This window comes from Thalia democratica, chromosome 1, assembly GCF_965202585.1.
Source record: "Thalia democratica chromosome 1, ktThaDemo2.hap1.1, whole genome shotgun sequence".
Lineage (NCBI taxonomy): Eukaryota > Metazoa > Chordata > Thaliacea > Salpida > Salpidae > Thalia > Thalia democratica.
Genome location: NC_139165.1, coordinates 45,105,975 through 45,131,741, shown reverse-complemented (window position 1 = coordinate 45,131,741; position 25,767 = coordinate 45,105,975). Strand labels below are relative to the sequence as shown.

The following is a 25,767-nucleotide window of genomic DNA, read 5'->3' as shown; positions in this document are numbered from 1 at the left end:
TCTCAAGTACGTATATTACATATATTGTAAAAATTTTACATCAATAATTCTTCATTTTTTGAAGTTGCAAAATTTAGATTCTTATTTTTTTTCTTCCAACGTTATTCGGTTTTTTATGTTTGACATACAGGAGTAAAAACGTTTTAAAAGCTTTATTTGTACTAAATTTCTGGCTGGCAATTTCACCGTTTACTGAATTTTATTTCACCTGTTAAGCAATTAAGTATTATTTTGTTTTTGTACTTCAACACGTGCTTGTGACCTCCTTTGACTAACCCTTTTTGATGTGATCTTTCAACTTAATTTCAACCTTGCAATATTTTGTATTTGATAAAACATATACATACTTGCTTTGTATAAAAAACATTATTCTGCTAGCAGCGCAGAAAGCGAGCAGTGCGCTAAAGCAGCTGTACAAGGAAGCATTTTGTTTTAAATACTCAAGTTATACACATGTAAGGGTTCGTACACAAAATATTTCATATTTAGCATGACATTTTTCAATTTAGACCGGTATTTTCCTAATGTGGGCAACATTTCCCTTGAGAAGTAATTTATTTATAATTTGGTTATCAGGAGTCAGTATTATTAAGTATGGTAGAAAAAACTAAATGTAATAACTAGTGATAGGGCAATATCTGGAAAATGAGGTTCTTTTTAGTGTTTTTGCTTAGGTTTATGAAAACGTGTTTGGAAAACCCTTTAAACATTCCCTATTAGATAAGTTGTAATTGAATAGCCAGTTAATAACATAAAATGTAGTCGTCTTTTATTTATAACTTTAAATTATTTAATAAGATCCCTGAAATATCATAGAAGTTTCAGTTGTAGGAATTTAAATTGCTACAGACCTATTTATAAGGCAGTATTACGTCAAAAACCTAATGTCTATTTTGAAGAAATTCAAATTTTGATAACCAACTCATTGTTAATTAAAATTTATCACTTTTAGAAATTTTCAATCATATGCACTGACACTTAACCTATCAAAGTCTAATGATTGTTCAGAAAGAGAATCAACATTTAATAATCTAAAAGATTTTAGCATTTTCTTAATAAACAGCTCTAGTCTGACGCGTACAAACCTTAAGTTATGTATATAATTAAGTTGCATAAACTATTTGGCTTGTTATTAAAATTCATTTATTCTAGACTCTTCAGAAAAGAAGTTTAAATATCATACTTAGCCTTAGAAACAAAAGCAAATAAGCTTAGTGCATATTCTTCCCAATATTTATCAATGTAAATAAAATCAACTAGGTCAGAAAAAACGTATACAGGCTTGCAAACTTAACAGCAACCAAAATACTGCTTTGAATTGTTATATAGAATGAAATCCTTTTATAGATGGAAAAAGCTTAAAACAAGCACTGTATTGCCCTTACACCTATTCGCCTTAGTTGCTAAACAAACTGAATTTTTCTAATCTTGGTTTTACCAGTTAGACGACTGTTAATGCTTTCAAGTAAAAGCACGCAACTTCACCGTCTTTTTTATTTATTTTGTAGCTTAATTTGACTTGGTAATGACAATTTAACAAATTCATGAACATCCAATGCTCTGCATACATAACATAAAAATATGGGAGTTTCTTTTAAAACAGTTTTATTAAAAGTTAGTCTTTTACTAGCTTTCTACTTGATGACAATGAAAATCATTTTACCGCTTTTTTAACGGACTTAAACACAATTTAATATACTAAATATCATAAGTATTTGTTTATAAAATTTATTAAGCACGATAAAAAAAAACAACTTTTAATTACTCAATCTTCCACGGGTACTTCCACGGTGAAATCAGCTCCAACGCAAGTATATGAAAACACAACGCTTAGTAATACTGGAACAAAAAGTATCATTTAAGGAGCTTTATTTTATAAAACATCCTCAAGCTCATTGTAACTGCAATCGGAATTTATCTCTGATTGAAGTAAATAAAAAAAGGCGATAAAAGTATCTATTTTTATTAAAGGAAGCGATTAAGATTTGTATTAAGGAAGCGAAGCATGATTTCTATAATGGACAAAAGAAAAGAATATCATTATTCATGGAAACAATAATTGAACATAAAAACGTGAAAATTAACCTAAACATGGTCAGTTAGGAGCTGGATGTACTAAATAAACTGGATTGTGTTTCACGCGTTATTAGAAGTACTACTAAGCCATTAGTAAGGCAAGAAGAAAAACACAAAAGAGGTAACTTAATAAAATATGTAAAATTAGCCACGATCGTAGAATCTCGGGTGATGATTGTGCCTTATGACGAATGCAGCTCAACCGGTAGCTTCAAGTCATCGATATCTGAAAGAACAAAGTGGTTAAAAAAGTTTTTTTTTGTAAGTAATTGTACAGTGATGACTGTTAAAGATAGTTGAGCTTACATGATACTATTTAGCTTTAATTTTAAGCGAAGAAAAAAAAGCTAGCTTGAATCAGCAAGACAAAACTAATGGGTCAAGTTTGAAAATCAAAAAAATATATTGTTTTTTTCATGATCAGCTACAAAAACTAAAATAGTAAGAAAACTTATAAAAGATTAAATATTGTTACATTGAGATTTAGTAGCTACCCCTAAAGAACTCATATATTTCAAACAGAATAAGTTAGTAAAAATCTATAACAATATTAACTATTTAAAATTAATTTCATCAGTTTTTTGTTATTCTAACTTTTTTTATTTATTTTATAACAAAATACTTTTTTCCTTTAACTAACAGCACTTGACAAAAACTACTCACTTGGTAATTAAATAGACGCCATGCGGCTTGTGGACCGACTAGAAGGTGCCTTAATCATCAACTTCTTCCTTAATGTCCTCCGCTCCGTCTTCAGCATCAGCTTCTTCTTCCTCCTCGAAGTCCTCCGCTCCGTCTTCAGCATCAAATTCTTCTTCCTCCTCGAAGTCCTCCGCTCCGTCTTCAGCATCAGCTTCTTCTTCCTCCTCAATGTCCTTCGCTCCGCCTTCATCATCAGCTTCTTCTTCCTCGAAGTCCTCCGCTCCGTCTTCAGCATCAAATTCTTCTTCCTCGAAGTCCTCCGCTCCGCCTTCATCATCAGCTTCTTCTTCTTCCTCGAAGTCCTCCGCTCCGCCTTCATCATCAGCTTCTTCTTCCTCCTCGAAGTCCTCCGCTCTGTCTTCATCATCAAATTCTTCTTCCTCAATGTCCTCCACTCTGTACTCGCTCCCGTCCTCGCTCCCGGTAAAGTAGATTTCCGCCTCCTGCAAGCTGCTGCTGTCCTCATAGCTGGAATCGGTCTCGCTCTCTTCGCCCCCCTCAACGGCTTCACCAGTTTCATACAGCTCATTGCCACTCAATTCGTTCTGGTTCATGAAGTCATTCAGTTCGTCCTGGGTAAAAAAGTAAATTTGTGTTTACCTTTAATACCTTAATACTGTCCTAAAGGCTTATTGCATATAAGAAAGAATTTTTAAAATAGTTCGAAATTGGCTAAACTACAACTACTTATATTTGTAAAACATTTTTCAAATAAAAATTTCAGTTTCTGCAACTCATACAACTGTAGTATCTTCTGCTCAAGTAATTAGATTAAAACTTAACAATATTTTTACGTAATTTACTCACAAAAGCAAAACTAACCAGATATAGATCTGCTGCGTCTAATGATTCAGCTTCGTCGCGCATCGTGTCTTCCACTTCCTGGTCAGCTAACAGGTCTGAATCTTCAACGGCGCTTTCGTAACTTAACTCCAACTCGGCAGGTTCCCTCGGAATTATGACTTCTATGGGTCGTGCTGAGTTTTCTTCGGCTTTCGCAGTTTCCCTTGGAAGTTTGACTTGATATCGCGGGTCGTAACGCGCGTTTATGACGCTCTGCATGAAATTGTTTGGACGAGGCAGGCAGTAATGTTGCTGGGTGCCGATTTGGAATGTGCTTCCGTACCCCACGTTCATGCTCTCAGGTCCTTTCACACCCACATGGCGATTGGCAAAACTGCTGAGTTGGTAATTCAAGTGGTTCAGCATTTTTCCTACGTCACCCCTTTTTGCCGGTTCACAGTTTGAACCGTGGTTTTGACTTCTCAGATTATTTTGATTTGAGATATTTCTCAAAGTTTGCCTGTGGTGGTACGAAGGATAGACCTGGCTGATTTGGGCAGCCACCTTTGGCAAGGGATGCGGTGGAGTCAAACCAGGCGGAGGCATCATTGTGGTGTTGACACGTCTGCTTGGTTGAGGTGTGCTTTGCAGCACGTAATTGTTGCAGTAGCTTGATGGTGTGCTGTTAAAGCTGATGTTATTAAAGCTTTTGTTCTGAGCCGCCTTTGTTTGAGAGGCAAGTTGCTGAGTTTGAGCCAGGGGTTGCAAAATGTTGAAGTGCAAAGGAGGTGGCTGTTGATACAACCTGTATGGATTGCTCAGCAAGGAGGTAGATAAAGCAGAGCTTACATAATCGGATTGACGCGAACTTACAGTACTATTTGGTAGGAAGTCTGTTAGCGACTTACAAGTCGAGTTGCTAGTCGACAGATTTTGCTGCACAAAACCATTAATACTTGGGGGAGGTATTTGGGCTGTGCTCAGCTGAGTCACTATGGCTGGCTGTGAAGGTTGCTGCACTCCAAAGTTTAGTTTTCTCACAGGATTGAGAGCAAATTTGCTTTGATTGTTAAGAGGCGTTGATGGCTTTGCTTCCTGATTAGAAAAATACTTGCTCATCATTCTTGGTGGAACAACTTTATTTTTCGAACTCAAATGACTTGGTGGTTTGATTTGAGTTGCTTCAAATGTGTTGTTTGTTGGAGGCAGTTGACCTTGTTTAGCAACATATATACCTTTCAGAGGCAAATATCCTTCTTCCATCATAACAGATTGAGAAACGTATTTGATTGAACTGTTAGTGTTGGTTTGAACTGGCAGTGCAACGGATTCTGGCTGGCATGTGTCAGGCAAAAACTTTGAAGTGGTTTTGTGAACAGGTGACTTCTGCTGATTTTTTGGTCTGAACCCTTCAAACTCTTCTTCTTCTAGCTGCTTGATGGTTTGAATACGTTTTAACTCTTGTTCACATTTCTTGGCTTCTTCAACGTTTGTGGTGGATTTTTGTATGTCCAAGTCAGCATATATGTCTTCCTTAAAGTATTCCCAATAGCCATCATATTCGTCCAATTCTTCCAAGTTATGGAACATATTGTTCAGCTCGTCCACAAACCCAAAGTCCACTAGCACTTGCGTTTCTATTTTACCAACACAGATGGCTCTGTGTATCTCCTCCAATTTTTCTAGATGAAACTTAAGAAGGGAAACGGAAGGAAACCAGGACACAGACTTGGCTCTGCGCCTCCTACTACGCTTGCTGGCACTGGCTTGCGTTTCTGCCATCTCAAGAACGGTCTTGAGCTTTTCAACCGTCTGGCACATTACTTTTTCAACCTCGCCTTGCTCATCTTCCCTGAGCTTCTTCTCCAAGTTCTTGTCAGAGAAAGCCTTCGTCTTCAGTTCTGCCTCGAACTGTCGAAACCTCTGCATCTCAGTCTCAATCTTATCCTTGTACCCTTGCAGTTTTTGTTGGAAATTCGGACGCTGGCCAAGCTTTGAGTTGAGCATGCGCTTAATGCTGTCCCTGCAAGTAAAGAGTAATAGTTTAGTTGCTTGTCTAATATTCAACATTTTGTTAGTATATACATAAAATATATGTAAAATGATATTAAAGCAATTCATATTAAAACCTATCATATCAACTCTCAGTTTTAGAATTACTTTTTTTTTTTTTTAATTCTCTAATAAGAAATAAAATATAAGTTTTAGAACTTATTAATAAAAACTTTCAATGAATATCTTTAAAAATGTTGCCAAATATTTTTTTGTCAATCTTAACCATTACTTATTTCGGCCATCATGGATAACTGTTTCAGTTATCTGTTTTAATTCAGATAAAACAGATTTTTGTTTTTTTTTTTAATATTTAAGAAAAATTACTAAATTTACTTAACTAATTGAAGTTTTTGTACTGTGTGAAAAGTAGTTTATGTTATAGCTTTGAAAATAAAGGCAAATGTTTTAAATGTTGTAAAAAAGTTGATCAACATAACTGATGGACAACTTATAAATATTTTTTTAACTGCTAAAAATAGTGGCACAAATATCTTAAGACCCCCTAGACAGCTGTATAAAACTAAAATACTTAACTAAAAATGTAATTCTATAAGTATTTTTTTGTCTCTTACAAAAACTTCTTCTCAATAAAAGCTTGAAAATGATTTGTTTAAGAACAAATGATAATATAGCTTTTTAGTGACATAGTCTTTTTTTTTTTGCTTTTTTAAGTTTGCACATTCAATAAAAAACCTATTTTATCTTCCTCATCTTAACCTATCCTAACTTCTTTCAAGTTTCTTTGATTTGGTCAAATGGTAAACATATGTCTGACAGCTGAGAAAAACTCTGCAAAGCAAGATCAACTTGTAATATTGGTGGAGCCCCTATGCCATACATACTTAATTACCTTTCACGCTGAATTTTCTTTATCATGCTCTTCAATGCATGTTCGGTATTGTTTTTGATACCTTGTTTCTGGGCGGTTTTATATTTCGAGTAAAGTTCATCAAGTTGCTTCAACAAGGAGTCAATTATTTTAGTGCTCCTGGTTACATCATTACCAAAAGTCTTCTCTGCCATTTTGCTATTTTTAAAAGATGGTTTTAGTATTCTTGTCTATTACATCGTTTGGTATTGAAATAAGTTGACTTGTTATAATAATTTTTTTTTAACAATTCAGACATTGGTTAAGGTCATAAAGGGATCTAACATACTTTTTAATCAACATTAGTACTTATATTTAAGCTTCAAGTATATACTTAATACTTTTTATGAATTCACAAAAAAAAACTTTTGAGTTATAACCAGATTTGGCAAGTTTTTCAATGAAGAATAAATTTTTTATGATTAATTATCTAGGATTTTTTTTAAATTAGCTCAAGTGCTATCTCCCCTTTTTTTTATGTAATTTATTTAGAATTTCAAAGAAATTTTCCTTTCAATAAAACAAACAACTTGCAGATGTTAAAAAATAATTACATAATCAGAATAAAATAAGAGTTAAAGGAAAGCATTGATTTTCAACTTATTTAGATTGGACTAAGAAAGTGTTGTTACAATTACTCAAAACTGAAAGAGAAAGTACAATTTTAGTGAATAACTTGCTAATAAAATACTACTAAGATCCCATTTAACTCTATAACTTAGATTGCTGGTATCTAAAAGTTCCTTTGAATTTTAAAAAGCATTATAAACAGCTTGTAGTTTAGTTTTTAATTAGAAATATTAATAAAAACGTGATTTAACTTTCTCATTGGGCCACAATTTATTTACTTAAATAGTAGATGTAAAAATTGTAAGCAATAAGAAGGAAAATGTTCTGCAAAGCTTTATTTGAAAAAAAACTATGCTTGATTGAACTCCATATTTTGCTTTCAGATACTTATTTTACAATGTTTCAAGTTCTCCAAAGGGTTATCACTATTTAAATTAAAAAATAGTCTGGTAATATTAACTTGCTTCTTCAATTTTTCCATTCTATCCAAATTGTAAGAAATCTAACTAATTAGAGCATGGGGGTCCACATTGATATATACAAGTTGATCTAAATTTGTATCTGAGCAATCAAACACTTTTAACCGCTAAAATCAAAGAAACTTTTAAGATATAAGCAATCTAAGTTGGTGTGCTCAATAGGTTTCTAGTGAAAAGCTCAAACCAAAAACAGAAAAAAAAACTTTCATTAAAAATTTATCTACTTCATTTTTTAACCCATCTTCTTCAAATTTTCACATAAAGTCCATAAATAAAATCTAAATAAATTTTAGGCAGGATTTTTTAAACTTAAAAAATTTTATTAGAAAAACCCAGCTTTTTTTTTGTTTTGTTTTATGTAAAATTTTTATTTTTCAATATTTATAAAATATATTTTCAAAGTCTCTCAAACTATAAAGGAACATTTATTTTTAATAAACAAGTTTTAGGTTTCTAGCTCAAAAAATTAAATAAAAAGTAGATTTTTGTGATTTTTTTAATTTACTGGAAATTTGAACTTGAAAAACTTGAGATCTATGCTCAACTTTATTATTTGGTTCTCTTTAAAAATTTACAATATCTTATGAGTCAAACAAGATTTTTAATTATATAATAACTGGCTTGTAATTTGTATTTAGAGCTTTCATAAAATAGCCAATCTTATTTTTTGTAAAAGTCTCAGAGAAAATTAAAAATGAAAAAGTTTATATTTATTAATTTGTCACCAAAACTTTTTCCAGAAACTATTGCATCTATAAACCATTTAAAATTACAATACAAATAAAAACCAACTTATACTTGAAGCTTCTATACAAGGCCTAATGTTAATTTTTGTAAAAAATGCCCTTGCACCCTTTTTCCCATAACCACATTACAACCAAGAACTATTATGAAAAAATATATAAATATTGTATTAACATTTTAACTATAAAAAAGTTTAAATGATTATTTAAAATAATCTTATTAAAATAATATACATACCTAACAAAAAATGATAGTGTTCTGAGTTAATTTAAAATATTTTTTCAAATGATCAAGATGTTATCAGCACAGTAAAACATTTCGCAACATTATAAACAAACTAACCATTTAATTTTAACAAAGAATAATAAGAACAAAACTTTAATTTAATTTACAATAAAATTATTTGTTGACATAATTTGTTTAAAAGAAATATAGTAATCAGATTAGAGCAACTGTTATTAATGAATACTCACCAGAAGTAGAATCACCAGAAGTAGAATGCAGCTCAGTGTCAGTAATGCAACTTTGAATCTGAGGTTCTATAAAAAAAACTATTATTAGCTATCATGTTAACAATATTTGTCTTGAATAGGGCTTTAATAATTCAACTATTTTTAACAACTAAAAACTTTTAAAATTTTCTAATGATTTTTATACTAGAGTATAATAATCTATAAGATGCAAAAGTACTCAGTAAATCTAAATACATTAGCTCAATCAAAAAGAGTTACTGATAAATATTTTTGATGCTAAACCTTTTTTTTTTGGAAATTAATTATCTATTTCAAAACATTTAACTTGAAACTTTAAAATTTTAATAAGTTTTGGAAAGTGATGTAGCACAAATTAAAGTTTTAAAATGATAAAATCTTAAATAACTATGTGGACCACCTTTATGGCTTTTAATACAAATGATACTGAGCATGATAGGATGCCTAAGGATTTTTTTAATCTAAATTTTGTTAATTACTTCAAGATTTTTGAAGTTTTTTTGTCTTTTTAAGTATAACATTAAATTCACAGGGATGTTAGTGTTTTTTGTAAAATTTTTGAATTTAGTTCAGGTTTATTATAAAACAAGTATTTAAGGTGAAAACATTTTTCAAATAGTATAAAAATATTAAGTAGATACTCTGAACACTGCTTAAAAAAATTTAAGAGTATAAGTTCTAATTTGAATAATTTACAAGTTAAGCTTGTTTTTTTTCAGAATCTTATTTAAAATAATAAAACTTTTCTTAACTTTCCTCTTTTTTTCTTAATTTCCAGATTTTTTCCAGGATTTCAGGTCTTTAGCAAACCTATGAATTATTATTTATCAGATCATGAAAATTTACAGTTAAAGGCATAAGGTGGTGAATCAGCTTTTTCACAATTTAGTCTTTTTTTTTAAGTTTTAACTATGCTAAAAGATTTCATTCAAGATTTTCATTCAAGATTTCATTCAAGATTCATTTCATTCAAGATTTTTAACTTTTTACAGACTTTTAAAAGTTCAAAAAAAAATTGAGCTATTGCTGGTTGAAGATGGTAACTACAGTAGGTTCTTTAGAGGAAGCTCATAATAAAACTTCAAAGAAAAGAGATATCAATAATAATCTATCTCCTCTCAAGTTATTGAGATAAACACCTCAAACTTACAGAGATATTCTATGAATATTTATAAAATTCTGTTGGAACAACATTCAAAAATATTGTTTTTTTTTGTTTTTTTTTTTTTCATAAAACTTTTATGTTTTATGAAAAAGTTTATGAATTTTTTATATTTTTATGAAATTTAGTTCCAACAGAATTTTCTAAATATTGCATGGAAGTTCCTGAAAGTTTGAGATATATATTTCAAAAAACATAGGGAGATACATTACTAGTAAAATAATCTTGATTTGCCGTTTTAGTTTGCGCCTCCCATAGAGAACTTAATGTTGCCTCCAACTATGACCTGCTCAGGGTTGCCACTCATTTTTTTGAACTTTTTCCAGGTTTTCCAAATTTCTTCCAGGTTTTTTAAAGTACACACTTTTGGGTCTATGTTTAGTTTTAAGTTAACTTCTATTGAAGAAACTGTGTTAAATAGAATAAAAGCATTGAAAAGATACTGTAAAGTTACTTCAAATGTGTTTTTTAATAAAAAAAATTTTTGATGATGACCAAAAATCTTAATTATATGATAGATTTTTTGTGTCAAATCAAGATTTTCCAACTGAAAATGTTAAAGTTATTAAAAATTCCAGGCTTTTCCAGGTTTTTTGATTAAATTTCCAGGTTTTTCCAGGTTATTTTAGCCTAAATCGTCAAATTCCAGGTATTTCCAGGTTTTCAGGTAAAGTGGCAACCCTGCCTGCTATATCTCAAAAACTATTTTGAACTATTAAATTCTGTAAAAAGCATCTTGCATTTTAGTTAAAACTCAATAAAATAAGAACAAAATGTGAAAAAAGTGATTTACCCCCCCTTTTTTTTTATTTGTTATGTTGAATTTAAGGGCATGGGGGGAGGGGTAAACACCCTTTTTTGGTTTTGATCTTATTTTATATAGTTTTGAATAAGCTACAATATGCTTTTTACAAATTTTAAAAGTTCAAAATAATTTTTGGGATATAGCTGGTCAAAGTTGGAGGCTTCAATAGGATCCTTATTAGAGGTGCAAACTAAAACGGCAAATAACTAGAAATCACTAAAAATCTATCTCCTACGTTTTTGAAATAACTACCTCAAATTTTCAGGAAATGTTTATTGATAAATTTAGAAAATTCTGTTGAAAGAAATTTTTTTTAAATTATAAAAAAAATTAAATTAAAAATAAACAATATAACATTTTTTTTTAGTTTTATTTTTAATAATTTTTGTTTTTTTGCAATTATTATTTTTTTATTATAACTAATTAATTAGTTTTTATTAAAACGATGAAAAGATACTGTAAAACTGAAAAGATATTTGATTGATTTTGTGTATCTAATTGAAATTTTTAACTTTGAATGTATAACTAGTTAAAATTCTAGGTTTTTTACAAAATTTCTAAAATTCCAGGCTGTTTTTCTTTTCCTAAATCAGGGGTCAGCAAACTGCATCTCAAGCCAGCTTTCAAATTTTCTAGTAACTAACTTGACATATTTTTGATTTCAAAAAAAAAAATTAATTTAGTTTTAGATTTTATTGACAAAGTATCACAATTTTTTTTTCAAAAAAACAAGGTGGCCACTTATTATTGAGAAATTTTTCCAGGTTTTCAGGTTTAAATTTAGCAAAAACCTACGTTTAAGGTCAAAAACAATGATAGTAGCATAACATTAAAAACATAAACACTGAAATTAAAAGTAAAGCTACTTCAAATGTGTTCTTTGATTAAAAAATAAAATGATGTTGAAAAAAGTTTTACCTTTGTGATATGTTTTAATGTCAAATCAAAATTTCACAACGAGACATATATGTGGTTTAAAATATTTAAGTTTTTTCCAACTAATTTAGCTTTAACTATTAAATTCCATGTTTACTTAAGATTCAAGATTTTGTAGCCACCCTGAAAAATTGGTGAAAAATATGCTTATAAATGCATATTAAATTATTTTTTTTGGCACCTGAAAACCTCTGGCCTAAATTCTCTTAATCCAGGTTCCAGGATTAAATTTTTGGTAACTCTGAGTTTAGTTAATATCCAATTGAAACAACATTCTTACTAGTGTAGGTGTAACAGGTTAAAAAGATTATTTTTAATATTTTAGGAGTTATATTTGTGAATGAAATTACTATAAGAATTAGAGTTGTCAAACTTAATGTCATGTAGACCTACCTTAATTTTTCAAATGACAGCTCACTTTGTCTCAATTTATTTTAACTAGCTTATGTTAACTTGATGTTAACTTGAGCAACCTATTAGGTTTAAAGTAGACCTACTTTTAAACTAAAATGTTAATCAAAAAGATTTTACTTAAAACTGGTAATAGTTTTGTGAATAAGAATCTCATGGTTATTTAAACAACTCAGAATTTTTTAGCATTTGTACTGATTAAGTCCATAGGGGGTAGTCTATGTTTTTTAAGTTAATCTAATTTTATAGTTTTTACTAAGCTTCAAGTTACTTTTATCGTATTCTTAAAGATTTTTTTTTGTCAATTTTGTTTTCAATTACTTAATTTCATAGGTAACAAGTTTTTTCTTATAACATAATCTTCAAAATTTAAAAAGATTGCTTAAAAAATGAAGGAGATAGATTTTTAGTGTTTCTCCAAATTTCTGAGAAGATTGCCCCAAAAAGTTTGCATTTATAGTTTGTACCAGAAACTTTTCTAAAAATTAAAAATCTCATATTTTTAAATTATATAAAAACTAGCTTGTTGTTTGTACTTAAATCATTTAAATAGTTTAAGCCAATTTATATTAAAAAAAAGTTATATTATTAATGATAATAAGAAACTTACTCAGATAGTTTCCTTGAGTAATACTTGCATAGAAGGATTTAGTCTAACTATTCTTACAAATTTTTCAGTGGTAAACAAAATGCTCTTTTCTTATAAATACCAGAGTCTTTTTGCAAACTTGGCAAATATAGAATAGCTTATGTGTCCTTGTTATATTATGTGGCCTTATAATATGTACTTTTTCTCTTTTTTTTAGATTAAAAAACATCGACAGAGTTTTTTTTAAGAACTTAATCATATATTAAATTCCTTTTTTAAAATTTTGCTGACTTTTACAAAGAAGTTAAAAACAAAACAAAATTTAGTAATTACTAATTGTACTATTTGTCCTCAACAAGACCTTAAAAGGTTACCGTGGTGTGCGATTTGATCACCGAAGGTTCTTGACACCAGGTCCTAGAGGAATATTTTTAGTGTTTTTTTTTTCTTTCATACACTATAGTTTTTTAATTTAAAAGTTTAATAAGGCATTTTTTTATCTACAGCTTTTTTTTAGGAAGATCAATATTAAATTTAAACATTCAATTGCTTTGTAATTATTGAACGAAAAAACATGCTCAAAAAGTTTAGTTCAAGGACCTGGTGTACAAAAAAATCTTTCAGTTATCGAGTCATACACCAGAACAGTTTAACAGGTCCAGCACTATTATGTATTTAGTATATTATGTGTTTCTATTTGAATTTTTTTTTTAACAAATCATATTTTCTTATTAACTTGTGAAATGTAATACAAATTAAAATAAAATACTTGTTTAGTTTTTTTTTATAGTACAAATAACAAAACACAGACGTATTTTATTTTAAATATTATAACTTTTATTCTTTAAGTTTTAGCAATATGAATGTTTTAAAACCCCTATAAAATTATACAATATATTGAAATGGTCTTTAACAGAGTTCATTTATTTCAAAACGATCAATGTATAATTTTCATTTATAACTTTTAACTATTTGAAAATATTAAAATTAGTACCTTTTTTGAACGTGTCAGGTGCAGGTTTTTATTTCTTAATCTAAAACTTTTAGAACTCATGTCACTAGGATTCCTTCGCATAACAAGTAATAACTAAAAACTTAACGTAAAGTGAAGAACTAAACAAGTACTCTTTTTAAATGTAATTCCGACAAGAATTTTAAGTTTAAAAACAGCTGCTTATGGTTAGAACAAAAGTATATAATTACACTACAAGTTTTATGTAAGTTTAGGTTAGCGTTAATTATAACAAACATTTCTCACAAATTAATCATTTAAAAAATACAAGCGAAAAAATATTGCAGCTCAATTAAACACAGTTTAAAATTAACTACGGCATTTTTTACAAACTAAATAATATTAAAATTTTAAGTTATAATACAAATAAAAAGTTGCTTCTTAAGGAAGATTATTTAACATACCCGTCTTTTTCTTGAATGTTTTCAGTAGTAAGATAAGACATCATTTCAAGTGGTTGGTTTACATACTAATTGAAATTCAGGAGTATCTGCGACTGAAGTGGTTTAAATCCCTCCATAATCACGTTTTACTGTGCATTTTTTTGTAGTAATAAACATACTCCATTTAGAAAAAAACAAAAACAAAAAAAAAACACTCTGTAAATTGCTATGCTTACATAACTACATTATGTTTTCATGCAATTAAAAATAGTACCTATTGCTTATTTAAAACGTTAAACGAACTTAAAGATCTATTTTTATACAAATAGTTAAAATAAGACACCTCAACTACGGTTTTTAGGTTGGTTTTAACATTTAAAAGACTTTTTAGATTTTATAAAAAAAGATTTTTTAACTGAATAAAAGCGCTTTAAATTTATATAAAAATATTCCCTTTGTATTATGTTGATGACATTAGACTATAAAGAATATTTAATACATAACAATAGTTATGTTATTATAATTTTTCAATGTATAAACCAATTTTGTTATTTTTTTTAAATTGATGCACAACAATGTATAAAGAAGTTTTTTATAGTTGTTAATGAAAATAATAAAAGAATGTTAAACTTTATTGAGTCTACATATTTATACAAAAAATACTTAATATTTACATACAAACGAAAAACATTTTAGTCCAAAAAATTAATAAATACAAAACTATTTTATTTCAAAAAACTTTGCCTAATTTAAAACATTTTTAGCTTTTTTTTTTTAACTATTACAAATTATATTTATCAATCAATTTGAAACTGAGTATAAATCAAATTAAATAAATAGTTTTGATCATTCCTATTAAACATTATTTAATTTCATTAAAGAACTTTAATGATGAAAGTACAAGTAATGTAATGCAGTTTAAGTAAACTTTATAATTTTTGTGTAACATAACGTATTAAAGAAAATTAAAAAACATACAAATTTAAAAATATATTGAGGTATGAAAGTAATAATTATGTCTGTATCTTTACTTAAACATAAAGTGTTACCTAAACAAGCAGAAGTAAAATACTAAAGTAAATTGCAATAAATTAATTTGTATTTTTTAAAATAAAATATCATTACTATAGTTAAATAAGAACGACAATATTGCAAAAATACTTATTTTATTGTGTTTAAGTATATAAATTTAGTTAAAAAAATATACACTTGAGAATTTTTTGTTTTAAAGTTCATAGTAATCTTAGATAGCAATACAAAATTTGACAATAATTATTTCAGAAACATTTCCATTTCTTAAAGAAAGACTATTTTTAGTCAATATCTAAATAGTTAGGACTTTGCTCTATTTCTAATTTCTAACAAAAATACCATTTCACTACAATATTTTCAACGTATATTTTTAAGCTGAGAAAATAAAAATCAAAAAAACAAATTTTAAATATTAATATAAAATGAACTTAGCTGCTTTTAAGAAAATAATTTCTAAGTTTATAGTTTGTGTTATAAAGAATATCAATTAAATACTTACAAAGTTTTAAATTATCAAATGCTAAAAATTAAAATATAACAAACTTCAAGCTAGAAAGCTAGTTTATAGATAGTTTAAAACAGAAAACAACAAAGATTAGTAACGGTAATGTATAACTGTTTTGAATAGTGTTACTAATTTGTGGCATAAGTAAAAACTATTTTACTGTACACGAAAGTTTATATGACTAGTTTAAAATATTTGAAAGTAAATGTCTGATATATATTTATTTATTTTTAAATGATAGTTTTTAATTGATACTTTTAAGTATACAGTAATCTTCTGGTTAAGCATACTTGTACCAAAATCAGACCGTTTTAAATGAACACTCAAGCAGAGGATTACTGCACTCTTTTGGTAGAAAAACAACTAAAACATTTTAAGATAACTAGTAAAAATATGTATACAAAGTTAGGGTCGGATAACGTATGGCTCACGGACCAAATTCTTCGAGCAGAAGTTTCTTTCTAAAACGCACTTAGATATAGATGTATAGTTATATATTTGCAAATTAAAAACATTTAATTTAGGAAGCATGAAGTTTTGAGTATAAAACTCACAATGTAGAGGTTAGAGACATGAAAGTTTGAAACGATCTATATAGAACTAAACGAGTATTCATCAAACTAGATTGATTAATATAAACATACTTCAGAAAGTACATGCAGTTTAAAGAAATATAGTTAAAAACTAAAATAAGTAATAGGTTTCAAAAAATTATATTTTATAAAAACTTTATTCTTTATTTAAAGTTAAAGATATTTTTAAAGTTGCAAAAGGTGCTTAAAATAGGCTTCTATACTAAAAGGTCAATATGAGCTAAAAAAAAATTCTTAAGTAATCAAAAAAAACTTTCATATTATTTTTTTTATTTTAGTTATCAAAACCATACTTATTAATTAATTTTTAATATGTTTAGGTAAGGTGGGTTAGGGTTAAGGTTAAGGGTATAAAAAAAAAGGCTTTAAAATTTTTTGCTAACTCAGCCTCTTTCAGCTTTTCTCAGCTCAGACTGACCTTTAAATATACTTTCCCTGAAACATTTTTTCATATTATTTTGTTAGATTAGTTTACTCTTTTTTACTTTTGTTACCCTAATTTTACTTATAAAGGAAGCTGTGTGTATACAGACTTAGCACAAACAGCTTAGTTTTTAATTATAAAATCCAGAGATTACTGTAAAATTACTTATAGTAACTTTGAATTTTAAATTTTCCTTAGTGTAAGCAAGATTTGGTGAACAGTTTTTTACAGACTGACTAGAACTAGATTTTATAACAGGATGGCATTTTTTGTATAAAAAACGGTCTAACTTTTCTAGAAAAGGTTATTCGCAGACCGCAATTAGTAGCAAAAAAGTCTTTCTCAGCCTTATTAAAAATCTATAGTAAACAAAGAATAAACATATTTTATACCAAAAATGCTATAAAAAATATGAAAAAAACGAAGAAATAGTAATTATGTAGTTCTTGTAAAGTTAAGAGCCTACTCGTATGTGTTTACCACAAAAAACTCTTTCAATATTGTTTTAAAAAAGTATATATTAAGCTGAAAAGTACATTACGCGGCTGCAGTTTGTCAACCCCTAGAAAAAGAAGTAGATTTTTCTATTCTTTTTCTAACATTTCAAAAATTTAAAGGCTTTAAATTTGATTTGAATTAGTATTAGTGTCTGAACATGTTTGTTTTTGTTTATATAATGTATTTTAATATAAAACTTGACTAGTTTTTTATTTTATCAAAAAAAAAAAGTGTATTTAGATCAGGTTTTCCCAAAGTGGGCCAAATGACCCCCTTGGAGGCCATTACAGAAATTTAGGGGCCGTAAAAGGGGAATCCACAAGGCCATAGTTTGAAACTTACACTAGATATTTTGGAGTTGATGATAAAAAACAAAAAAAAGTCTTATGCGCTTTTAATGGTAGTGTTTTTAAAAGGCTTGTTAGAAGGGGCCGTAGCTTTTTTAATCTTTTAAAGGGGGCTTTTTGAATTAACGTTTGGGAAACCCTGTACTAAAAAAACCTTTAAAGTTTTAGTATAAAATTGCAGTTTTAACTACATTTACGTTTATCTTTCGTAAATAACTTTTTTTTAGTTTTCATTTATTTATTTCATTAATATTCAATTTTGCTCTATTATTTAAAAACAAACTGTCTAAATGAAATATACTAAACAATGTTGTTAAAAGCTTTCATTCAAAACATAGGTTGAAGCCGTTTTTTCAATGAAAACAATTTTAAAAATGACGAAAGTTTGAAACATTGTTTGGTATATTTTACTTAGATAGTTATGTTTAAACTCATCAGCTTTTTTGAAAATTGTCTGAAATATCGTCTGAATCTAACTGTTTTAACTATTGGAATTTATTTTTTGACCCTGTATCATACGGATTGCGTGATATTTATTTGTATCAGTAGAAATTCCACTTTGAAAAAAGGTTTTGCATTAAACTTAAATATTAAGATTCAAGTGTACTAAGCATAAATACTATAAAAAACGTAATACATCTTTACTTAAAAATATCTTAAGATAATTTGATTTGTCACTATATTAATACCGTGTTAGAACAGTTGAAACGATACGGTCAGTTTTTAATGAGTTATAAAAATAAAAACTTAACAATCAAACAATAAAATCACTTACTACTATCATAGTAAAAGACGTGCGAGATTTTGTTTTATTTTAGCCCGATTTTCTATAGGTGTATAACTAATTAATAAAAGTTTTGTTGTTAAAACTATATTAGTACTTTTTTTTTCTACAAGTATTTAAGTGTAGTTAACCATTAGTGATTTTTATTAAACATTTTAAAGTAAAGTTATAGTATCTAGTTCAAAAAAGTGTTATCATCATTTGTATATCTATACAAGGGTTTCCTAAACTGGGCCAATTGGGGCCATTACAGAAATTAAAAGGGGTCATGAGGTCATAAATTGAAACTTACACTATATATTCTTGAGTTTATGATAAAAAGCAAAAAAAAAAGTCTTGTGCGTTTTAAACGGTATTTTTTATATTATGGAAAAATACTAGATATTATGGATAAATAGGAGGTCTACAAGCCGTAAAAGGGGAAGCCACAAGGCCATAATTTGAAACTTACACTAGGTATTCTGGAATTGATGATGAACAGTGTATGGTGTGCAGCTTTCATATGCTCTTCCATTGTTTGATTTTTTAATGTTTTTTTGAATGTTGTGTGTCACAAGTTCAGTCAACCAGAATGCAAGTATCTCAGGCAATGTTGTCATTATTATACAGATGGTTGTTGATAAGACCTAGAGACTGAGAACTAGACCTTTATTATTTAGTAAAAACTTCCTTCCAATTTGCTAATGTATTTTTATGGTTTAGTATACGAAGTATTATTTAAACAATAATTAATTGTTTTAGAGTTCTTTAGATAATTTATAGTTGTCACTTAATTTATGTTATAAAGTAGTTTTCACTTAAACTTAAATTGTTCTTAAATTTTTTTCTTTTACATTTGGTCTATAAAAGTAAATTATATTTTTGAAGTAGAGTTTTTATAATAGTGTTTTGTGGTTCTTTTTTATAATAAATGCGTTGTTCATACTGTCCTGTCTGATTTATATAAAGTAGCATCTAGTGTCTATAAGATAGTATTTAGATAAGTTAGGATTTAATTATGACGAGTAGTACCGATAAATTGAGTGTACCAACATCCATACCTTGCAAGAGCAAAATAAAAAAAAGTCTTGGGCGATTTTAATGGTAGTTTTTTGAGAAATTATGTTGGAGGGGGTATAGCTTTTTTTATTTCTCTAAAGGGGACGTTTTAAAAAAAAGTTTCGGGAACCCTGATTTAAATAATTTTAGTTTATGGTTTAAAATACAATAAGAATAAGTTTATTTTAACTTAAAACACCGAAATTAGTTATTAAAAGGAAATTTAATTAATTTGGTCTCACAATCAATGCTGAAGATATTTTAAAACTTTGTTTTTACCCCTTTAATCTGCGTCCCATTTTTTTTGATTAACTAAAGCTTTTATATAGTTTTAAATGACTAAAAGTTGTTAGGGATTTACTCGAAAAAGATGCAAAAGCAAAACTCTAATACTTTAAACATGAGCGAGCATCTTTATATTTTCATTGAATATCTTGTTGATGTTCTGTACGAGCAAGCAAGCAAATAGATTTGTTTTTTTATTTCTTAAATTAGTTAAATGGTACTGTTTATCCAAAAAGCCCTTTTTAAGCAGAAGGGAAGAATTGTACAAATAACTTTGAATGTATAGTAAAATTTAAAGCAATCATTGGAAGCCTTTTATAAAATACGGACAAATTAATTTATTACGTTGCTCGCGGACCGCACTATATGCAGTCGCATTTATTTAAAAGTAATTGTAGTAAAAAACATAAAGATGCTATTTTAGGCCAAAAGTATGATAATACATGCAATAATTAAGCAACAGTTGTCTAGTAATTGTTAAATTAAAAGCGTATTTGTATGCTCTTATTACAAAAAATTGTTTAAAAAGTTCGTTTTTAGCTGAGAAGTAGCTTGAGGGCCGCAGTTTGCTGGTCACTGAATTAGAGTTTAAAAAATCAACAATAAATATCCTGTTTGTGCATACAACTACAAAAAAAAGTTTGTTGACAAAGAACGAAAAAGATTAAACTAAACTGCGGTGGTTTGACTGGCACTTTTTTAGAAGTATAAAATTCTTTATTTTTTTGATTGGTTTTCTTAGACAAAATATACAGTAACCTCTCGCTTATTTACGCACATTATGTCCACAAAAAAAAAAGCGTAAAGATACGAGAGATCGTAAAGATACGAGAGGTACCAAATATACTTAATATAATGGCTGTTTTTTGATATTGCTTCTAGTTAAAAGTAGACTGGGGACTTTCCCAGTAGTAGGGATATATTTGGAGCAATAGAAAGATCATAAAAGACAGTGCCATTCAGATATCGGAAACCGTTATAAATAGCAGTTTACGGACAGTAAAACCACAGTATGCAGATCTAGAGGATAAGTTATACAGTTGAATTGAAACATTAAGGTTTGCAAAAATTCCTATATCCCCTTTTTTAGTCATTTTTACACCAAAGGCTGACCAACATTTATATACTGATTTTAAAGCATCATGGTGCTGGTACAGTAAGTTTAAAAAAAGGAAAGGGTTAATGCAAAAAGCATTTTATGGAAAAGGAGGAGAAGTAGACAAAGATGATCCTAATACGCTTGTATTCTTCAAAGAATATTCAGTTGTGTTCTTCCAAATCTGTAACTGGTGCTGGTTATCATTACGAAGAATTGAAGGCAACGTGCGAAAAATTTTAACGCTTGCTGTGCAAAGCAAGTGTTACAGAAGAAGAACTTAAACTAAAAAAAAACGTCAAATGAAAGTTAGTGATATGTTTACTAAAAAAAAAAATAATTGAGATTTGTGTAAAGTGTAAGCTTTATATTTATTAAGAATCACTGTTACTTTTTGCTAGAAAGTTTCATTATTTTTCCTTTTTAGATGTTTATTCATATATAGGGCAAGAGTGCTGTATTATTTATTTGTGTTTTAAACTCTCATCATTTCATTATACTTTCATTATTTAACACAGTCATATATATTTCAGAATTTAATTTAATCTCTTATTATTAACAAAATTTCTGATAAACTGAGGTATAACTAAATGTTTATCAATTAGTCAAGGAACATAAGTTTACAAAGTCTAAAGATATAGAGAGGTTAGTTAGCTCAAAAATTTTTTTTTTTTAATTAAAAATAGTATACAGTGAACCTAATTTATGCAACATTGAAAAAATAAAAATTTGGAATTTTTTAGAATTCTAAAATGCGTAACTAAACGAGAGTGCGTAACGTCACGAGTACGTTAAGATGCGAGAGGTTACTGTAATATTTTATTTAAACTTATTAAAAAATGTTAAAATGTTTTAAAAACAAAATAGTATCTTAGTTACTTTCATATTTTTTAAATAAAAAAAAAAAAATTTGGTATTTATTTTTTTATAAAAGCTTAGTATCCTTTTTATTTTTTAAATTGGAAGTGTTTAAAGGGAAAAAAAGATCTTAGTTGAAATTTTTAAACGTTTTTAGCAGCTTCTTTTTTGACTTATCTTAACTTTTTATATATCTTCCATATGAAGTTTCAAATAGTTTCAAATAGTTTCACAAGAGTTTTTATAGGCCTCATTAATTTTAGCTAAGGACTTCGTAACTTATTTTAATTTTCTTCCAATAACAAAGACGTAGGATGATTAAGCTGATTGTACATTTATAAGTAGTATTGTTTTTATGCATGAAAACTATTGCTTATAGATGTAAGTTTGAGTTAGCTAAACAAGTACCTACAAAAAGACAAATGTTGATTATATATTTGAGTCTTAAGTTTGATCTCATATATTGTTTATGTCCTGTGTTCGCTATTAGAAATTACACATCAAATAATTCCATAGTTGACTCCAAGAAGTGCTAATATCTAAGTGATTTTTTTTTCTTTTAAGTCATCAAATTTCAGCTCGACCTAGGCTTACTGTACTTTGTTCTGACGATTTCATAGACTTAAAGTTCCAATTAAAAAAACGGCCTAATAGTTTGAACTAAACTAACGGGTGCGTGCTTTGCAAAAATACGGTCGTTTTTACGTTTAACAAGAATATTAACAGCTTTTCATGTCTTATAATGTAGTCAAAAAGTAGACATGTATTGAACATGAGAACAAGTTGCTGTTTGTAACAACTATCAAACTTACAGCTTGCACTTAATAACTTCTTTTGACAAATACTTGACAACAATAAAAAGAGTCTGACAAACCAAAAAACAATGTATTTTAACACAAGTGTTTTTCAAGAGCATCTAGTTCATAAATCAATTGCATTGTTATTTTCATTACTGATTAAGTTTTATTGCGTTTTTAGTCGATTTTTTTTGTTTCATGTATTAATAATGAGCTACTTATTGTTAATATGTTCATATTTAATTAAGACGCATTCAATATACCTTATGAATGTATTTTTTGGTGTTCATAGCTAAGTTTAGTGTTAAAAATACAATTTAAAGTAATTTTTTTGACTTTTAACGCATACTAAACAATCAGTTTAGACTGGGAAACAAGAACCAAGCGTCATGTTACTGAGTACCAAAAACTGATAAACTGTAGCCCAACAATCTAGCAAATGACTTGTACCTCAAAAAGAATTCAAGCGGAAAAAGATTTAAGCATTTTATAACAAAAGTTTATAGTATACTATTCATTTTCCTTGTGTAAACTGTGCTTTATTTTAGATTAAATTCAATCAAACTTTCCGTCAAGAACTTTTTAAAGAACTTATACTCCTTCAAGATCTTTTTTCGGTAAATCTGACAGTTTCTTGTAAAACCCTTCCTTGCTGTAAACAGTACTTCGCATGCTAAGTTCACTTCAATAATTCACAGATGGATGGCAAGATGAACTGAGATAGTTTCTTCCACTTAAGAAACGTTAGGACGTTAAAAAGTGCTGAATAACCGTATACTGATTAACTGTATATACTGATAAACTCAAGTAGATTACTTACATTGTACTTTAAATACTGAACATGTAAGTTTGTAAATACTTAAGTATTTGCAAATTTGTAGCCATCAATAATTAAAATCCTTGAATAACTAAATTTATAATTTACATAAAAAATACAATTTTTTCAAAATTTTTTAGGGGTTGTGCATTTTAATAAAGTTTTGGACTTTAAGTTGGCAGAATTTTAAATGAAGTTAGTTAACTTTTAACATTTCAAATTAGATACTTAGGCTTTAAACAGATGTATAGTATGCCTGTGTGTTATCAAAATTTAAAAATTAATGTTTTTAAGAGTGAAGAAACTTTTAATATTATGTCAATTAAACAAACATAGATTAGCTTAAAATGTGTGAGATAAAAAGGGATATTTTTGAATTCGATTTAAAAAACATCAAAATGTAAATTTAAAGAAGAAAAAAATAAAAATAAAACCAAGTAGTCAGTTTAACATATTTTAAGTATCAAAGTAGATGATGAAACGGATTATCAAACAAAATATACTCTTTCGTTTATAACAATATACACAGTCATTTAAAGATTAGAATTCAAGCTTTTGTCTTAAAAACTAGACAAGAAAAAGATTACACACAAATGATTCTTTTTATATGTGTATTTAAATTACTACTTAAGTTCAAAGCACATAATTTATATTTCATAGTATACTTTTGGTAAAGAAATTCAAAATTTGACCTACAATATTAAGAAAAAAACTAATGTTGAGCTTCATAACTTTTAAAAAGTCAAAGAGGAACGGCAAAGGAGAATGTAATAGATACGATCTTAAGTGGCCGATTACATGATTCTTATCGTGAATCTAGCAATTTTTGCATTGAATAATAATCTATATATAACAACTCATTAAAGTAAATAGAAATAAAATTTTCCATGTGCTATAAACTTATATACATAAAATTTTATACCTTAGTTAATTTTGTTTAATGTGAAAAAGTTTTTCTAACAAAATTAAATTGATTGAAATCAACAAGTTTTTTTTATAAGAATTGAATAAATTACAAAACACTTTAGTTTTTTGAAGTCATTGCATTAGTTTATTAGTATAATATTTTGATATTAAAGTTATAAACATACATTTAAAAGGACAAGGTCCTGGACAAAACGTTAAAAGGTATTCGTGGTGTACGACTCAATAACCGAAAGGTCCTTCGTTAACCAGGTCCGAGGACCAAATATTTTGAGCGTCTATCTTTGTCGTTCAACAAACTATGTATTAATTATAGATTTTTCTAGCTTATCCTAATACCTTATAAAATTTCAAAGTATATAGATTTCCACTACAAACACATCACCAAAACTTCTATAAGTGTCAAATAGTAAGTAGAAGTTAAATAAATTGAAAATTACTATATTATAAAGATACTGTAAAATATTTAATTAGAAGAACAAAACTTTTTTGATATTTTAACAGCTAAGCTAAAAAACAATATAGCTACTTAAAAAGCAAACCTGTTTAGCCATCCTTTTAAGGTACTTAAGAAAAGCTAGGTAGTGATGCTCCATAAAATAACTTATACAGTTAAAAAGTTCTATATTTTATAAAAGTTTTAAGTTATAACACAGTTGTGCACAAAAGTTAGTTCTAAAAGTGTTTTTTAAAAACTATAAAGTATTAAATCTGACTTTTCAAAACACATTAGCTAATTCATGCTTCCTTAAGTTTATAAATGAAACATTTTTGCATGTTTATCGCACTAATTTATATATATATTTTATATTTTTGTCTACTTTATAGAATAAAACAATTTTTTGAAAGTAAATAGTTTTATATTTAATATATTAAAGTATTTTTGTTTTAATTTTCAATGCTTATCAAGTACATACTTTTCTTTAATCCCTAATGTAAAGCACATATAAAATTTAGCTGCTTTTTGTAACAACAACTACAAAAACAAGTTTACTTTATGATTTTAATCTCTACCAAACTTAGTGCTACTCATAATACAACTTCAAAAAACTTTTGTTTACTACCAAATAGTATAGTATAATACTTTTTAGCATTCAATTCTATGAACTTTTCTGGTACCATACCACAAACTGTTTAAGCTAGTATTTTTTTCAAAACATTTTAAATAGAAATACAAATTAGCAAAATCTGACCTTTAAAATGAATAATTGAAAAAGCTAAAGTGATTTTTTATTTTAAATGTTAAATTCTTATTTTGCTTTTTAAGTTCCATTTAATAAGTAAATAACTAGTTAAATATTCATTACTTATAAAATGATCTTTTATACGTGTAACTTTATGTAACTTTTGTTACAAAATTATCGTTTAAATTGTAGTTTTTACTAAAGGTTATTAATTATAATCGCTGTATTAATTAATTAACTTATAGACTACTTTACTGTTTGCATTTATTATTTCAAATAACTAATAATTCAAAGTCATTACTCTTCATTGTTTGAAAAAGCTTAATGTTGTGAAAGATTTTATCTAAGAAAAGAATAAACTTTCTACGTTGATAAAACATACGATTTTGTGAAATAACTTATTTTTTTAATCAAATGTTGTTTAACACAAGTTTTCTAAGGTTAATGTCTCAGAGCTTTTGTCCTCCAACAAAGTACTTGCTTACACTTGAACAAAATTGATAACAACAAAGCTTTCAT

At 27.7% G+C, this 25,767-nt stretch overlaps 1 protein-coding gene across 2 annotated transcripts; it reads right to left on the bottom strand.

Annotated features, from left to right (window-relative positions):
• Positions 1-1,712: 1,712 nt before the first annotated feature.
• On the bottom strand, positions 1,713-24,684 carry LOC145831768 (uncharacterized). 2 transcript variants are annotated; one of them, XM_082939101.1, is made up of 7 exons: positions 24,607-24,684; positions 14,088-14,215; positions 8,751-8,816; positions 6,467-6,643; positions 3,601-5,584; positions 2,740-3,350; positions 1,713-2,302 (listed from the first exon to the last, which is right to left on the bottom strand). In XM_082939101.1, exons 4-6 carry the CDS (start codon positions 6,637-6,639, stop codon positions 2,790-2,792), a joined length of 2,718 nt encoding a protein of 905 aa, XP_082795227.1. In that variant the 5' UTR covers positions 6,640-6,643; positions 8,751-8,816; positions 14,088-14,215; positions 24,607-24,684; the 3' UTR covers positions 1,713-2,302; positions 2,740-2,789. The 2 variants fall into 2 exon arrangements, with proteins under 2 accessions (XP_082795227.1, XP_082795236.1); XM_082939110.1 differs by lacking the exon at positions 6,467-6,643.
• Between the last annotated feature and the right edge of the window lie 1,083 nt (positions 24,685-25,767).

Coding starts and splice junctions, on each gene's coding strand:
- LOC145831768 (XM_082939101.1), bottom strand. CDS start 6,639: ATGGCAGAGAAGACTTTTGGTAATGATGTAACCAGGAGCACTAAAATA. Junction 5,585..6,466: donor AAGAAAATTCAGCGTGAAAG/GTAATTAAGTAT, acceptor CTTTACTTGCAG/GGACAGCATTAAGCGCATGC. Junction 3,351..3,600: donor ACGCAGCAGATCTATATCTG/GTTAGTTTTGCT, acceptor TTTTTTACCCAG/GACGAACTGAATGACTTCAT.